At 43.1% G+C, this 17,910-nt stretch overlaps 2 protein-coding genes across 12 annotated transcripts in view; one reads left to right on the forward strand and one right to left on the reverse strand.

Annotated features, from left to right (window-relative positions):
• The window catches only part of TBX1 (T-box transcription factor 1), a 139,336-nt gene extending 134,018 nt beyond the window's left edge, over positions 1-5,318 (forward strand). For all 7 annotated transcript variants that reach the window (XM_054844818.1, XM_054844814.1, XM_054844820.1 and 4 more), the window contains one exon: positions 386-5,318. In XM_054844818.1, coding sequence (XP_054700793.1) covers positions 386-825 — 440 coding nt within the window. In that variant the 3' untranslated portion in view covers positions 826-5,318. The remainder of the gene's footprint in view (positions 1-385) is intronic.
• A 7,065-nt stretch (positions 5,319-12,383) lies between these two features.
• GNB1L (G protein subunit beta 1 like) overlaps positions 12,384-17,910 on the reverse strand; it is a 45,942-nt gene continuing 40,415 nt past the window's right edge. For all 5 annotated transcript variants that reach the window (XM_054844588.1, XM_054844587.1, XM_054844590.1 and 2 more), the window contains one exon: positions 12,384-15,250. In XM_054844588.1, coding sequence (XP_054700563.1) covers positions 14,984-15,250 — 267 coding nt within the window. In that variant the 3' untranslated portion in view covers positions 12,384-14,983. The remainder of the gene's footprint in view (positions 15,251-17,910) is intronic.

A 17,910-nucleotide genomic window follows, 5' to 3' on the forward strand; every position in this document is an offset into this window, starting at 1 on the left:
CTGCTCCCATTCAGGAGCTGCAGTCAGGTTGAACAGCACCTCTGCCCATTGACTCCTTTTCCATTACGCAAACAACTGCAAAGACAACCGAGGGCCTTTCTTCCAACATACTCCGGGCCTGCAAAATAAAGGGAAGTCTGTATTTGTTTAGTGTTACACAATTGCAAAAATTTCAGGCGTGTACCAGCTTGTCAGTCAATTCAGCTCCATTTATCGCAGTCAGAAGGTCCCGTCCCACAAGCCCCGGTTCCTGCTGCATGCTGTTGCACACTTCACTTGCAAGCCTCGCTTTTATCTTCGCGCACCGCTTTTTTATTTATTTAAATTTATTATTTAAAGCCTGGCCCGTCGGGGGCGGCGGTGCTGATGCTGTGTGCCCCCGCAGATGCTGCCGAGAGCCGGCGGGAGTACGAGCGGGAGGCGGCCGGCGGGACGCCGCTGCACGCCGAGGCCGCGCACCAGCAGCTCATGTCCCGCGTGCTCAGCCCCGCGCTGCCGGGCGGCGGCGGCGGCTTGGTGCCGTTGGGCGGCGCGGGCGGCGGCCGGCCCAGCCCGCCCCACCACGAACTGCGCCTGGAGCCCACCGCCTCGGAGCCCCTCCACCACCACCCCTACAAGTATCCGCCGGCGGCGGCCGCCGCCTACGACCACTACCTGGGGGCGAAGAGCCGGCCCGCCCCGTACCCCCTCCCCAGCATCCGCGGGCACAGCTACCACCACCACCACCATCACCACCACATGAACGCGGCTGCGGCGGCGGCGGCGGCCGCCAACATGTACTCGTCGGCCGGCGCGCCCGCCAACTACGACTACGGGCCCAGATAACGGCGCCGCCCGGGCCCCGCGGAGCCGCCGACGGCGCGAGAGACTAGCGGCGGCCGCGCGTGCCGCGACCGTTACCGTCCTCCCCCCCCTTCCCGCCTTTCCCTTTCTTCCCGCCTTACGAATGAGCTGATAGGCCAGCTTGACCTGATCGACAATCGGAGAGCCCAATCGCAGGAAGCCGCCCCCCCCCCATCCCACTCCCCACCCGTCGGCGGGCCGTGAGGGCGGGCGGTGGCGTGTGGTGAGGGTTCGGGGGGTGCTCCCCATCGCGGTGTGACCCGCAGCTGCACTTTGATAAATGAAGCCATATGTCGTTATCTCCCTTCTCCCTACCCCCGCGCCTCCGTTCTTGCGGATGCCCCACGAATGCGCCGGGCACTGAGGACAGTCGGGCCGCTGGTAAGCGGTGGGAGGACGGGGAAGCGGCAGCGGTGAGGTGACTTGCCCCCTTCTCACTCGCCCGCCGGGTCTTGTGATGGAGATTTGGTATTACCACCAGTTTTGGCGGTGCTACGGGTGTTTCCCAGCCCAGCGGGATGTGCAACGTTTGCACCGAGCAGGGAGGGCTGCGGGGCTGGCCGTGAGCACCGCCGGACACTAGCCCGCGGCAGCGGCGGGCTCCGGGGATGGAGTGTAATTCTGCACATGTCGATATAAGTCTCTCTCTTACCTCGGGGACACTTGGCCTCGTTCACAGTTGGCCGAGGTGGTTCTTCGAGGAGACTGTCAGAGGAAGCAGAGTTTAGCTTACGGGAACACTTTGAATCTTCACTGTCAGAACTAACTGTCAGCTTCTCCCCCGTCCTGACTTGCTCGTGAGCTTTGGGGTTCATTGGGTCAATTTAACCACAACAGCGTTTTCTGGAGCTGTTGAGAAAAGCCCATGGCCAAAAGCACAGCCATGTACAGCTTCTCGTTTTCACAACAATGGATGCTAAGTTTTAAAAACCAGCCTCGGAGTGGAGGGAATACCCGCAGAGTTCAGGCTGTCTATTCTCAGCAATAGTTTGTAGAGTGGCTGCTTCCCAGGCAGCCTCACAGTACTGCCTTCCTACATCCTTTCCCGAGCTCTTGATGCTCTTACGTTGAGAGGTGCCTTTTAGAGGAACTTAAGTTTTTTCCCCAGAATGCCTCACCCCTCATATTTGGCTGACCCAAACTACAGTAGTCCCAAAGCACCTATTCTGCACCTACCTGCTTGCTGCATCTTCTCTCTTAGAGCTGGTAAGTACTTTATTCTTTTTTCCGTCCTTCAGTAGTCTTTCCTTATTGTTGAAAAGATGGGCCTGTTGTCACAGTTTCTCCAGTGATGTGTATTGAATAGCTGGCTTGTGTTTTTTGCCAGATGCTCACTGAATAGCAGTCCCTTTGTGTTCAGAGAAGGTATTGAACAGCTCCTCAGCTGTGTTGGTATACAGTATTATAAACACTTTTCTGATTCTTCCACTAACTCTATGAAAAGAAGGGTTGGGTTTTTTTTTTTTTTAAGTCCTCTATTCATCCATGTTTGTGCATTTTCACTACAAACCTTTTAAAATATAATCCTTCCCTTATGCAGGTGGCAGTGTTAATAGCAATGTTTATTCCATCTCTGGCAGTGGGCTTTGGGCTTCCAAAACTTTTTGGAAGGGTTTAAGAAGGGATACAGGCTAACATGAATATTTTATGTAATTTTTTTCTGTTATAAAAAACATATCTGGATCAATGAAAAAGACTTGTGCAAGGAATATGTATTTTATTTGACATTTGCAGTGAATTGTGAGATTCTTAGTGTCTGACTAAATCATAATTAATGTTCTCAGAAAGGTTGATGTAAAATAGCCTTGTGCTTATTATTAGTCAGTTGGAAATGGCTTTCGGATGTGCTCTGTTGCTTTGCCACTGTTATTTCAGAGTTTTCGCTATTGTTTGTTATCTGTAAACTGATTAGTGCCAAAGCTTTGGTCAAACGTTTAATGAAGTTGTTATATTTATTATTTCTTTCAAAGATTATACAAACACTTTTTTTTCTTGATAGTTGCAGTGTAGGAAAAAGTGAAGACAACCAAAGAATCATATCTGCAAATGTTGTAGATACATGTAGATATTTGTAGATATATGTAGATAATCTTATTTCATTTAAATTTAAAAGATATTGGACAGTGACATTTATAAATGTTTTTCCTCTTCTTTCTTTAATTTCTTGTTTGATTACTTGCATATATTTGTCAATTTGTCTGCTCTGAAGTCTAAACCTCCCCTAAAAACTGAGGTCACTTAAATAAGGAGGGATATTAAACGGGAGTTGTTTAGTCTGAGCAAATAGTGCATGTCCGTAGGTGTTTGCTCCCTCCCTTATTGCTCCCTGGTTGCCAGAGCTGCCTATGGTTGTCATGATCTGTCATTATGCAACAGCTTGCAGGGTTGGGGTCCCAGGCTGAGATGGATACGGTATACTTCGGTTTGTATTTGTAAGCACTTGTTTTCTGCAAATGCACATACAGTGCTGCAAGAAGTGCCACTGGCTCTCAGTGCAGACTGGCCACACACCTTTTCAAATGTACTTTACTGCACAAGAGCTGAGAGGACTGTATGACCCAAGACAACAGAACTAAACTGTGCTCTTACAGACAGTGGCTCAAAGTCCTTGCCTTGATTGTAGGAATTTTAATTTATCTTCATTAGAAGAAGACAGAATCACAGAACTTCAACCTATGGCTGTGGTCAGTGGGCCCTCAGGATTACTAGTCTGGCCTCTATGCTAGAAGAACCACTACAGAAGTCCTGTGTCTGAATGGGAAGGAGAGACCATGCAGCTGTATCAAGACTGCAGTTTTAACTATGAGAACGGTATTTCTAAGCTTGCCTTTAGGCCATCAACAGGCAAGGTGCTTATATATGTTAGTATTAAGGATGTTAGCAGTTCATTTCATGTCATGTTTTAGTCCTTGAATCAAGCTTCCTCAGGGCTTTGACTAGTGTTTCTGCCTTGTATAGCTACGTCTGTCTCACTGGATGGGACTGTTCCAGATATGGAAAGCAAGCAGTGTTATTTTTCTATCACAACAAAAAATCCACTTTAAACAAACAAAAACCCTGTAACACTGCACATTGAGTAGTAGAAGCCTTTTGAAAATCACATAAAAGCTGTAACACTTTAATTTCATGTTACTTGTCAGCCAGTTAAAGTATATCATGTACAGGCCATGCCTTATCTATATGCATTGCAGTTTCATTTTAAAAATGCCTTTGTATGATTTGATTACATGTATGTTTAAACTTCACACAGTACATGCCATCACCATGGTCCGTGACACACATTTGGAAAGAAGGCTGCAGCATTTCCAGACAATGCTTCCACTTATGGTGGTCTCAAGTCACACATAACACTGTGTATTTAAAAGCTGCTGGTAAAACAGGCCCAAGCGCAGAGGTTACAAGCACCCTTTGTCTCTTCCAAACAGGCTAGAGAATAAATTAGCCACATGGCTGCATTTTCCAGAGGTAGAGGCTGAATTTACTGATTGCTCCAAAGGTCTGAAAACCACATCACTTACCCCAGTTGATAAATATAGGGTTAGGCACCCACAGGTGAAACAGGGGAGGTCTTTGCTTGATCACTTTCCCAAGCACTGAGGATAGCTCAGGTTTTCAGGAATGGTTTTTGGTGGTGGTTTTATTTTTTCCTTGCTATTGGATCTGACTAAATTCAATGTAGGATAGGACCACGGGGATGAGACTTCTGTGTGCTTGCAGTATTCATGTACACTGTTTACACACTTAATGGATGTTCTTTTTAATCTTTCCTCCTGTTCAGGGAGACCCTAGAACTGCTTTGGGTGGAACCACGAAGGTGGTCCCCAGTAGATGCCTCTCAGCATCCTGGGGCATTGACATCTCTTCAGTCAACCTCACGCACACATATGCATGGCCATTGCCAAGGGAGTGAGTACTTTGGCTTCCTTCATGCTACAGCCTGTGTAACAGTGGGTTGCAGTGTGGGGAATGACCCAAGGACTGCAGTAAGCATAAAAAGGCATTTTGCAGCCAGCAGGTCACTGGGGGACAGTGTGGGTCTCCCATGAGCTAGGTGCTTCCTAGTGCATCCCTACAAGGAATCATGGCTAGTGGGGCTGCATGGCTCAGGGCCACCTCAGCTGGTGCGCTGCCCTCTCCCTGCCAAACAGACCTCATTCTTTACAGCAAGTGGATTTAAACTTGTGATGCCTGGATCCCTGGCTGAGGGGTAGTCACACCTTGACCTGGTTTGAAAGGAATTAAAAAAAGCAGGTTCACTTGTGCTGTGCAACATTCTGCCTGTGTAAAGGGATCCCTATAGTGGTCGGAAACAAGTTAGACACCCACAGGTTAGGTTTGGGGGACAGAAACTGAGCCTTGCTGCCCAGGGGAGTGCTGGAAGAGCTAATGCAGCAGTACTTGCAAAGCAAGTTTTGGCACCTTTGTCCAAGGAGCTCAAAGAGTTGCTGTGAGCCTGTTGAACATGGTGGGGTGGAGGGTGGGGGAAGAGCATGTGTGTGCACATACATGTTCTGGTTCTCGTTGCTGTTCCTTCTGTTAAGTTTCACGATGGGTTGAAAACAAATGCGTTTTTTTTGCTGGCAGAGCGTGGAGACCGTGGGTGCAATGGTCTGACCCGCGGTTTATGTTAACTGCCAGTGTAGCCAGGAGAGGCCCCCCCACACCCCCGGGGGGGCTTTGGTACATGTGGGTATCACTGCACCGCGGCTCCAGCGGACGAGGATGCTGCACCCGCACACCCCCTGCCCGGCCGTGCCTGAAGAGCAGGCTCCCTCCAGAGGGAAGAGCTGGGCATCGCATGAATTAGATCATGCATGCACGAAAAAGGAACACTTAGAGAACTTTTGCCAGAGTTTGCAAATAAGCAATCTGAAAGAAAAATATAGATTTGTTTTATAAAGCAAAGATTTGATCTTTGAAGCACACAGGCATAAATAAGGAAGGGCAGTAATCTGGGAGTTAGAATTTGAAGATAATCAACCAGCAATAATTCAGCCGTTGCTATAACCTGGTATGAAGAGTCCAGTCTACTAGTGTAGAGGCTTGTATGTGTGTATATATATGTAACTTTTTTCCTACACGTATGCAGGTTTTTTTCTTCATTTAATTAGTCTAATTCAAGTGATCAGTAAGATATTTAATTTACATGAGTGTTTGACACAACTAGATGAAAGCAATGATAACCAAATATTTCTGTTACTGGCCATTATCACGAGCACAGTGTGTGCTTATAAAATGTGCTCTGCTTATAAAATGTGCTCTGTATTAAGTGAGAGATACCCATTGTCTGTAGGAATCTAATTAGAGTATCAGAGGTTTGCTAATTTCCAAGAATAATATTTTGTACCTTTTTTTTTCCCCAGCATGTTGTATACGTGATCAATGCAAAAAGCAAGAGCTATTTTTGAAGATATACATTAATTTTGAAAAATATGTACATGTCCCATATACACTATATATGTAGATGTACAAGTCTGCTTTTCAAAGGTCCACCTCCCTTCAGGAAGTCTATGTAAAGTACTGTATGTGTTGCATATGCCAGAAAAATGCAGTCACCCCCCCCCCCCCCCCATTAATAGAAATGACCTATTATAAATTTACCAAAGATACCATGGTTTTATAAATTGGCCACATATGTCTGTGTAATATATTTATTATATCACATTTCATAGCATTTCTGTTTTATGAAATTCAGCCTTGAATATGTCACATATGTTTTGCATATATGTGCAATAGTTGGCCAAGTATATCTGAGTAAAGTATGATAAATGTGTTCTTTCCACATGGGAAATTAAATGTTTTTCCAGATTTTTAAAAAAAGTTTATGAAGAGCAGCTGATACAAAATAATTACAATAAATCACTCACTTCTATTTAGGTTAAAATTATACATTTGAACTAGTAACAAAGTGATTAAGAACAAAAGCCAGGAAAGTCACATTTAGGACCTAATTCTATGAGGAGACAAAGCAGCATAAAGGGAAAGAGAGCATATGCATTTCAAGACTAGCTCCTACATGGTGTAAAATGATGCAAACTTGTATAGCAACTTCCATCTTATGCTCTTAGAGTGATTCTGTAGCTGATAAAGGCTAGCCTCTCATCACCTCCATGACAGGACCAAGATTTCATACAGCGTGCCTCATTGAGAAAGCAAGTGCCCTTTTATGGCTGGTCTAGCCTGAGTTCTAGTTGCAGAAATTTTTAGTAGCTGTATGAACAGCTCTTAGTGGTCATTGGTAGATGGAGAAAGAAAGGGTATGTTTTCCTGCAACCAAATATGCTCTCACTGAAGCTAGCTCTGGTCACTGTCACTAACCCAATGGTTGTTTCCATGGGCAGGGCAGGACACTTCTGGTGTTATTGCCATGTTCTATACCTGCCTGTAATAGCGGTAATTGCACAAGTGCCCAGGTACTCAGGCTGAAGTCCTTGGACTGTATCTGTAAATTGCAAAAGGCAGTTAAAAATGAAATAACATGTAAAACTTACTGAAGTACCTTTGTGTGAGGTGTTTGCACTATTATTTTTTCCATAGTCTTAGCTTGGTTGATGGACAAGGGCTCTGCATTTGCATTTGCTTTTTTTACTCTGCTTGCTTAGTGCTCCCATTGTCCCTTGTTCTGGGGAGCAGATGGTTCCCCTTCTCCCTTGGTGCTCCACCCTGCTTGCTTCAGCTGATTTTTGACTGGGGTGTGAGCTCCAACAGTGGGCAGTCAGAGCTAGTGCTGCAAGTGGAGGGGTTGCAGGCGAAGCTGTCCTGTTCCAATCATCTTAAAAGTGTAGAGGAGGGGAGTGCGGCGGCCCTCCTCCCAGGTTGTTTTTATTTGAGCACTGCCTTAAACATGAAGTGAGTCTTTCATTCTATTATCTTTCCTGCTTGTTGTCAACTACTTCAAACCAGATGGGCTCAAGAGATAAAACTATAGAGACTCAATGTCTCTATTTAGCATGATGCCAAGTCTGCATGCCATCAAAATATCTGAGGCAAAAAAATCTGAAAAGACAGTACTTACCATAAGTATTATGTTAAAAGCAGCCTAGATGCTTTTCTGTATATCCATGAATCACTGAGATTTCATATCAGCAATTTTTTTTAATTACCATGAAGACAAATGCCATGTCCACATTCTCTGCCATATTTTATTACGTAGGCCCAATGCACCAACCTTCCTCCTACCTATGTCAGAACATGTTTATAGGAAGCAATGCCATGGGTGCCTGGAAAATGTACCTTTGCATGCATGAGATGCCAGAGCTATGGAGCAGAATAATGGCTCACCATTTTAACATCCTCCCTAGATTCCCTGAGCTGGACATAATCAGGATCAATCAACCCTGCAGCTGGTAGGAAAGAGAGAACATTGCTGTCCAGAAAGTGCCAAAGGATTTCTATAGTTTTTTGCTGCCCTAATTTACGTATACTGTGAATAAAAACTAGGAGGAAATGGCATCCATCTGTAATCTCAATCTAATGTAATAGTTGTTAGTTTTGTGTGTTGGGTGTTTGTTTGTTTTAATTAAAACTTCAAATTGTAATAGACAATTAATTAGAACTTCAAATTGTAATAAACACATGTCACTCTCTTGTAAGGACATAGTACTGCTCTGGGATGGCTCTGCAGTGAATGTGGCTGCTTCAAGACCTCAGTCCTTCATGCTTCTATCTCCAGTGGCGCTGTTAACATTTGGGATTATGACTGTTCATAGTAGAGAAATAAATACATGGTCCTCTGGGTGAGCACAGGCTTATTTAGAGGTGTAGGCTGCGGTTTACAGGATTTCCTAGTGTTCCAACACTTTTAAAAAAGGATGGTGGGAAGGTAAAAGCAAATACTTCTGAAACTGAAATGAGCTGGTGTACAAGTTTAAAAAGACAGACCTATCACTGTATGCTTGCTCTAGGTACTTTTCCTCCCCGCCATCCTTGTCCTTTTCCCATTAGGAATCTGTCACCTTCCTGGAAGTGGTTTGCTTCAAGGCCCTTTGTGCTTTCTAGAATCTTTATATCACCAAACTTACAGGGGCAAGTTGCTTCTTTGTTTTGAATTGCCCCCTCATCCTGCCCCCGCCTTTCCCCTCCTTTTAAAATATTGAATGGCAAATCAAATTCCTCTGAGATAAGTCAGAACAAAGCAGTACATAGGAATGCTGATAGAACATACAGATATATTTCATACCGTTAATCAGACGAGCAATACCTTCACAACTGAGAGCTTATGTGGTTTAATAATACATTATAGTGTCAAAGTTTTTGTGATGGATTGTGTTGATGAGGAATAAACCACTAATAGCTGAAACAAAATGTACTTCCTCAGACATGAGGTTTAAATGTATTTGGGGGTGTCACTACTCTGGGACAAAATTCTTAATGAGCTGAGTAAATGCAGCTGATACAGCTTTAAAAATGCATAGGGGAACGGATGGCTCAACCCAAACAGACCTGATTTGTGGTGTTTGATAAGGGGTGGTGGTAAATAAAACCATACACAAGAAGGGCTCTGTGACTAACCAGCCCAAGCTCTGGCTGCTGGTCTTGTCTTGATCAAAAGGGATGAGGGTATGTGGTAGGGTCAGGGGACAAAGAATTTGGTATCCAGAATATGGCTACTTGCTCCATGCTTACTTTGATGTTGTCGGCAAGTTTTACAACTGGTATGCTTCAATTTAAGTCTATTTAAAAAGTTACATTTCTATCTATCTGCTCTATATGATGGTGCAGACATGGGGGGGATAGGTGGGGTGGATTTGTGTTTAATTTCATACTGTGAGATCCTTAAATGAATTGGCAAAAAAACCCCCCAACAACCAGTATGATTTTAATTCTTGATAGGTTTCTTCACATAATAAAAGAAACCTCCAGCATGGCCCAGAAGAGTAGGGCATAGATTAAATGCAGCCAGCTTTACGTGGAAAAATTACTCTAGTAGGGTGACCAGGCTGGAATTTCAGAATACTACAAACAACAGCAAAACCATGCCTTCTTCCTTAGTCAGCACCATCACTTTCTTGGTAGCACACTGGTCATGCTTAAACATCAAAATTTGTGTCTCAATGTTGTTGTAACATTGTCTAGTATTAATCCAGGCAGTCATGTGCCATGTTTTATGTAATGATCCATACTTTTACACCACAGACACACAGCCAGAAAAGGAAACACATTGATTTAGCACTCGGTAATCCTTGTTTAATCCCCAGTCCTTTGGTTTACATCACTAACATGGCTCCTGCAGTAGTCAGTGTTCTATCTTTGTTCTTGGCAGAGTGAATTAAAGATTTATTAATTTGTAAGTTGGCTTTGTAGATGCATCTTAAATGTGCTAAAAACCAAAGCAGTTCAGAAGCCAGTATTGACTTAACTATAAAAATCTGTTCTTTAAAACTCAAATCTTTGCAGCAATCCAAGTCAAGCTGCAGAGAGTAATTTATTGGCTTACTGATGCAATTGCGTTGTATAAGGCTAAATTTAACAACTGTCTCATTGCAGGCCCTCAGCCTACTTCCTTTTTTACTCATTACTACAAATACAATTAATGTCCTCTTTCCTTGCTCATCTACACCTAGGACTGCAATGCTTTATGGCTCATGTACTGATAAGAGAAAGGGGTTGGAACTAATGGATACATTTGCAAAAAATGTTAGAGGGTCAGAGATCACCATTCATTCCAGTAGTGATAAATATCCCATGTAATTGCTGCACAAATGCTAGTGTTTGGGATTTATTTCTATTAGTTTATGAATGCTGGTTGCTTTCTTCCCTCTCACAGTGCCAAAGATGGTGATTCTTGGGAGGAAGCCTTTTGTAATCATTTAGCTGTCACCACCTTCACTCCTGAATCCTTTAGGCCAGGTACAGGCTAGCCCTGTTCCTTTCTGGCAGGTGAGATTCCAGAGCTAACTCCATCAGCTTAAGGTGGCTCTTCACTCACAACCTCCCTGCTAGCAAGTCAGCTGAAATCTTGAGTGATAACCATGCTCATGTTACAATTGTAGAGAGCTATACTTTTTTTTTTTCCTTCAGAAAAAAAGAATTGTTAATTTCCTAGATGCAATCAGACAACTGTATTTTACATCTATAGCAAAATAGACAGTGTCCTTCCTGCTGGAAATCATTCTACTTTGGGAAAGTCCAGGTCAGTTCCTTAAGCAAATAAACTTTTAGAAGTAATTCACTTTCTAACTATGACATTTAGGCTCAGCTCTAAATCAAATGAATGTAGTCTGGTTGCTCATTTTAAGGAAACAATAACATAAAAAAAATAAAATTCCCTTTACCAAGTGTTTAAATAAAATCAGTAGTGATGTAAAGTGTTAATGAATTAATTGTTGTAATGTGCAAAAGTATGACATGGATAGTGCTTGGTTAATGGGAGGTAAAGAAGCATAGGATGGGTCTGTTCTTGCAAGCAGATCTGCAACATCCTTTCTCTTGAAGCTGATGAAACTACCTCTGTGTCTGTCTACTAGTAAAGATTACAGATGCAGTTCATGCCCTCATTTTCAGTTTATAATTGCATGACTAAGTTTATTTTTAAATCTACCTAGTCAGACAAACATAAATATTTAACCCCCCAGCAAAGGGCAGTAAGTTAGATGTGAAGGCACATAGTAATCTTTAGAGTATCTTCCCTTGTGAAGCTCCATAATTACTTTAGACACTGACATTGGCAGTAGATGGCATTTTTCAGAGAAAAGAAAATACTCAAAGGTTCCTAACTTTCAGGCTCTGATCTAATAGTACTCTTATTAAGATATGGGGTATTAATCCATTCTTCCTAGGGGCTGCCACTGTGCCAATATCATAAAATTTGCATCAAAAGGTGTTTCCTACAGTGGAAGATGCACAGGTCTTCATTAAAGATGCATTTTGTCTACTGCTTTGGGGCCTGAGGTGGGGGTGGCTGTGAGCCAGCCCATCAGCTGGCCGTGGCAGGAGCAGAAGCCAGGCTGTGTCAATGCCTTGGAGCCTCACAATGGCCCTGGAGCATTACATGCTCATCACTGGCATTCAGGACAAGGGGTGTGCTGAGCATGGAGCTGCCCTGAAATGCTGGAGAGGTTTGAATCTTAGTCCCTGCTCCAGTTTTGAAAGTGGCTTTTCACTGTTTACAATACTCTCTGGTGGCACAGCTACCATTTCCTGTCAAAAGGTTGAGAGCAGAGAACGATTACTTCTTCTCTGCCGGGACCAGGCTTGGCCCTTCTCATTTCCTATGGTAACCATTTGCCCAAGATGGGCGAGCCCTGGATTTCTTTTCCTTGTCTGCTGGATGAGTATTAAACTTCAGCTCAGTTCTGTGGAAATTGCCCAACAGTGTAGGCTGCTGTTTGCCACCATGGAGAAGAGGAACGCTTGCACCCTCCAGGCCTCTCCGCCACCCCAGTGCCATTGCAGAGCAGCTCTCCAGCTCTCGAGTCCATTGGAAAGAAGGGAGAAAAAGGAACATTTAATAGCTGGGATGCACAGTTGAGAGAGGAAACTGAGTGTGGTTCACACCACAGGGACTGAGTATGTGTTTTGAGGGTTGGGGTTCTTTTGGGTTTTGTTTTTGGTTTTTTTTTTTTTTTGAGTGATAAGCTGTGGAAACTTAAATTTTGCTCAGAAGCTAAGTTTTTCAGATAGTCCAAAAGCATGTTGGGCTCCAGCACTGAACAGTCCCATGCCTGTTGTACCAGGAGTCCCAACAATGTGTTCTTGGCCTTGATCCATGCAAAATTACAGTAGCAGCTGTGACTCTAACCCTGTACCTTGGAATTGCGGGGGCGGGGGGGATAAAGTGCTAATTTTTGACACAGGACACCTAGATCCATGCTTGAGGAGATGCAGAGCTGTTTTTTCACTTGCTGGGACAGTGCCCAACCACCAGCTTGACAGTGCTTTTTAGGGCGTGGGCCTGCATCAGCTCCCACTTCAAGGTTGTTGATTAAAAAGGTGCAGTGATTACACAGGTTAAAGCACAGGATGGAGACTTGGGTTCTATCATTTATTTAATTTAACTTATTTATTTATAATCTAAGTGGAGAGGAGACTAAAGCCCAAGCATGTAACCACTGGGTTATGTCTTTTTAAAAATTGATTGTGAAATTGTTCTTATGCAGTAGAACTTCACTAAGTTCTGTTTGCAGAGCACCACTCAGATGGGAGACACCAATCTCACGGCTGCGTGACAGGCTTCGTGTGTGGTGCAGTATGAGACAGGACAGCCAAAAAGAAATCTCTTTGCAAACTCCCTATGATGGGTCCCTGGACTACACACAACAATGTTTTCTGTATTTATTTATTTAATGTGTTTCTTTGTTTGCTTATCTATGGTACATTCTGACCTACTTTGAGAAAGAGGAAAAAGAAAAAAGAAAAGGTTTCTTCCAGCAGCAAGTTTGTGGAGAAGGACCCCGTCTCATTCCATAAGGCTGCTGGCCTGGAGCCTCTTGTATGGTGTAGGTAGCTACTCCTCTGTGTGGGAGGTGGATGATGGGTGGAGATGGAGCATTTACCATCTACGCAACTGTCTGACAGATGTAATGAACATTAGCGCCTTCCCCTGACTCAGGATCACTCAAAATTAGGCTTTAACTTTCAACTGCAGTGTGATTCCCCCATGCAGCTACTGAATAGTAAAGAAAGAATCAAAGAAGTGCATTATTTAAAGTGTCATCCAAATGTGTCACTCCAAAATGCGTAAGGCCAAGTTTTATTTAGAAAAGTCTGGCAACAGTATCTTGTTTCTGTGTTTTAATGGCAATAACATTAGGCTTGGTGCTTAAGGCTTTTAGTCCAACAGTATTCTCTGCCTGTAAAGCACAGCTGGATAGCAGACCCAGACCTTAATTTGCTTGTGTGTTTTCCCTGAAATAATTTCTAAAGTCTTTTGATGTTGCTGTTCACTACAATTCTGATGACTTTTTCTTTGATAGCCAGCTCTGAACAGAGGCAGAAACATATATTTCCAGTCAAGTATCAACAGTGCACAGCCTGGACACAAAACACTTCAGTTTGTAAAGCTCAGTTCTAGTTTCCAGGCCACCCCCTTTTTAACAAGCTGGCCCTTGCTAATTGCTTCAGTGGGACAGTTGTAACTGCAGCTTTTTGACTGAATAAGGTGTCTATGAACACAGTGTTGTATGTCTAATATGCTTTTAAAAAAATTCAAATGCTGCTTCATGATCCAAACAACAAAAAAACCCCACTTCATGAATGCACTTCAGTTTCCATGACTGTAGAGATGACAAGTTAACGGAGCCATTCGCACTACATGGATAAGGATTTATCCGTGCAATTCCCCTACCTGTTAATGGGAGTTGTGTGGCCGAATCCCAGACCTGCCACGCTGAAACCTACCTCTAACGCTCCAAGGAGAAGGGTGCTAATTGGAGTGCTGAGTTTAAATCCCTCAGCTCATCAGTCTATGGAAAGGATTTAAGCACTGGCTCCGTAAAAGGCTTTACATAGCTGTGCAGTGCAGTGCAGGGGAAGATTTTTTTTTTTTGTTCCCCCTTTCTTTCTTGTGATTAATTGTGAGGCTTGAGGTGACAGGAGACATAATGAAATTCATAAATGCCAAAGGCCGTCCCTAGTCACATTCCTGGCTGTTGGTTTAAGTTAGAAACTGACAGAAGTGTGAACAAATCAAGGTTGTTCTGATAGCCTTTCAGTTTGGGGGAAGAAAAAGTAACTGACAATGAGAAACCACTAGAGGTGGTTTAATGGGTATAAATTTTCAAGGAAGAGTGATATTTTACACCGATTCAGATTCTTGGATACATAAATGACTTACAAACAGATGTATTCTGCCCCCACTGCAGTCTGAGGGATTCCAGTCCTTTTTCACAAAAGGAGATACTGGCACAAGTTATTTAAGCACCCTGCCAAAGAAAAGCTGTTGCAAAACCTGTAGAAAGTGACTTGTTCTGTGTCTTTGTTTGTGACTGGCCTGGCTCTGCTTGTTATGAATTTTAGAAATCCACTTCCCTCTCTGGAAAACAAAACTTGCAGCTTGAACAAGCAGCATAAAAATTAACCTAGGCCTCTCACTTCAGCCTAAAAATACATTCTGCCACTTCCCCACATCCACGTTTGAATTATAGTGTAAAGAATTGCTTCACCAATCCCGTTTTCCTAGGTCATGCCAGTGCAGAACACATCATGTCTGAGTATATATTGACCAGATACTGATGCGGTGATCTTTTGAACCAGCTGCTAGCAGTCTCTCACAGGGGTTTCTGTGATCTGAGAAGGACACACAATGGACTGTTGCTGTGTGGTAGTCCAGCACTGCTAAGGGCTTCAGTTTTTTCCAGCCAAAGATCCTGATGCGATGATCCCACCCTGCTGTTGCTAAAATCTTCTTGTCTGGACGGATGGTGATATCAGATATGCCAGCGTTGACAAGTTTTTGTGTTTTGTAAACCTGTGTGAGAAAGTTATAGATGAGCTCTAATTGTTTAAAACAAACCTTCGGGGATTTTAGAAGGTATAGTGTCCACCCATACACGCTGGTATCACACAGGTAGTATTGTGGCTGATGCCTTAGTGAGAACAATTATAGACAGAGATGGAAAAGACCTGACCTTGAGCCCATCTATCTCTGGCACCATTCTCTAAAAATTAAAGCATCCCTTGTATGTTTTTAGTTTATATTGCATTTAAAGCTCTTTATATTCTGTCACAAGTGAAGCTCTGAGTCAAGGTTTTGAGAACCAGACTACACAGCTTTGCTCTTTTCTCCCAGCTATTCTTGCATGAGCTGCAACATTCAGAGCTATAGCCATATATTTTCCCTGCTTCTGCAATATTCCCATGCCGACATTCTGTGCTGATGTTTAAACTACCTGCTACTTATTTCTACTACTGTGGCCCCTCACAAAAAAACCAAATAAGCTGTGGTAGCATTTACCAGTCTTGAGAAAGGAATGCTTCCAGGAATTAGGTTACAGTGTCAGGAAATCTGTATTTCTAGTACTCCTTCCCAAGAGACTTTTATTTACACCAAATTCCAAGAATGGGATTACAACCAAGTTACTGATTTCAATCTTGGAAGCCTTTACTTACTGTTTGGAGACTACTGGGGCAAAAGTTTCTGAGGGGCACAATTAAATTGAAGGCATTTAGCTTCCTTTGGGAGGCACTAGGGATGCACAGGACTTAGCCCTTGGAAAGAAAAGTTTTCACTTCACTGACATGAGCTTCCTCTGAAGCGCAGAGGAAAAGCTCAATATAATATGCTTTTGCTGTTCTTACCTCAGGTAACTTGTATTAGTCAGCAGTCTACCTCTGAAACACATGCAGTATATGCAGCAGAATGTGTGTGTGTGTGTGCATGCGCGTGTGCGTGTCTATTGAAATAGCCTAGCTTTTGTCACAATGTGGAAAACATCTTTTGGGTGTGTGCTGACCCTAAAGTGCTGTTATTTATTAGCACAATTGGAAATGATGCGTTAATGCCACCATTTACTTAAGACTGAATATTGTAGCTGTCTTGTACCAAAGCTTAATACAATTCAGTGCATGTTTTAATACACTGTGTGGTGGTTGTTGTTTTTCTGAGGTGGGAAGGGATTGATAAGCATATTACATCTGAGTAGCTTTCCTTCTCGGAGGACATTCCATGATGCATAGTTAGTACCAGATTATAAAGAATATATTCATTGCAAATAATTTTAACTATAATACTGGATGTAGAAAACTTAAACTTCAGAAATGCTGCTCAAAGTTGGTTTCAGATGCAGTTGAACACATCTTGGAATCTTACAGGCACAAAGCCGTATGCAATTACTTTCCAACTATAGAACAACTGCCCAGCTACTTACTCAAACAGCAAGAGATGTGAAATTTGATGAGAAAAAAGGCTAAATGAAACTTGATGTGCTTCTTGCATGCTCCATACATTCCTATTTTAAACAGGATCTGACGAATAGCCAATATAGCCAATATATAGCCAATTCAGGACAGAGGACAGCAAGTTCTGCACAAGCCTGATGAACAGTGGGAGGCTGTATGTGGGCCTTTTTTGTGGGGCTGCTACTGTAAAACCTGTGCTTTTTGCTAGTATGTATGTTCTTCCAAACTCCCCAGTTAAACTACTGTAGCATGGCTTCAGTGGGATTTTTGTTGGCATATGCACACTGGCAAAGGAAAGATTTATTACATCACCAGCCTGGCAAATGTAAGATGGGCCTTACTCTGTAACTGAGATTATTAGCTAATGGCTATAACCAATCCTGGGCGTGGTGCTTCCCATCATTACTGTCAATTATGTGGGCAAGATCCATACAGCAAACTCAGGGCAACTGGGAGAAATTGCATGACATCAGCAAGCTACAACTTGAAAATGAAGCCTATAATGGGGATGCCTTTTGGCTATGGAACATGAGGGAACAGTGGGCATTTGTGCATGATCTGCAAATACAAGAAGTGAGAGAGAAAAACAAAACAAAGTAGAACAACTTGCTCAAGGTATATGCAGTAAGGTGAAATCCTAGTGCTAGGATTTGTGCCATCCAGTTACTTACTGGCAACTACTGTAGTCAAATGCATACCAACATCATTTCCTAACCAGAAAATCAACTTGTAATTAAGAAAACAAAGAGGTAAAAACAGGTGAGCTGCTTTCAGCCAGTCATGATCAAGGACACTTGCATCTACTAGCAGATGCATTAAGAAATTTGGACATGCTGAGGCCATCAGATATCCACCTCTCTTTCCCTCCTTAACACATGCTATCTATGATTTTTCTTTTTTCTTTTTTTAATCTCCCTCTCCTACACCCAAATTATGTCTTTAAGCCCATTTCTTCTTACAAAAATAGCCAAGATAGCGGCAGTCTTAGCTTCAGCAGTTGAGGGAAAAGCCTCAGCAACCCAACCAACAAAACTTGTGCGCTTACTTACGTTACAGCTTATAGAATTTTTTTTTCTTGTCATACATAAAGAAGCTTTTGTGATTATCAGATTTCTTAGTTCTTCTTTGTTTATTCACCTGCAGAAGCTGTTTACCTCCTACATTCTACCACAAACATCATCACATAATTACACTATCTCGTCCAAATCAGAAGGCTCATAACCAATCCAG

Source organism: Grus americana, chromosome 16 (genome assembly GCF_028858705.1).
Source record: "Grus americana isolate bGruAme1 chromosome 16, bGruAme1.mat, whole genome shotgun sequence".
NCBI classification, from domain to species: domain Eukaryota; kingdom Metazoa; phylum Chordata; class Aves; order Gruiformes; family Gruidae; genus Grus; species Grus americana.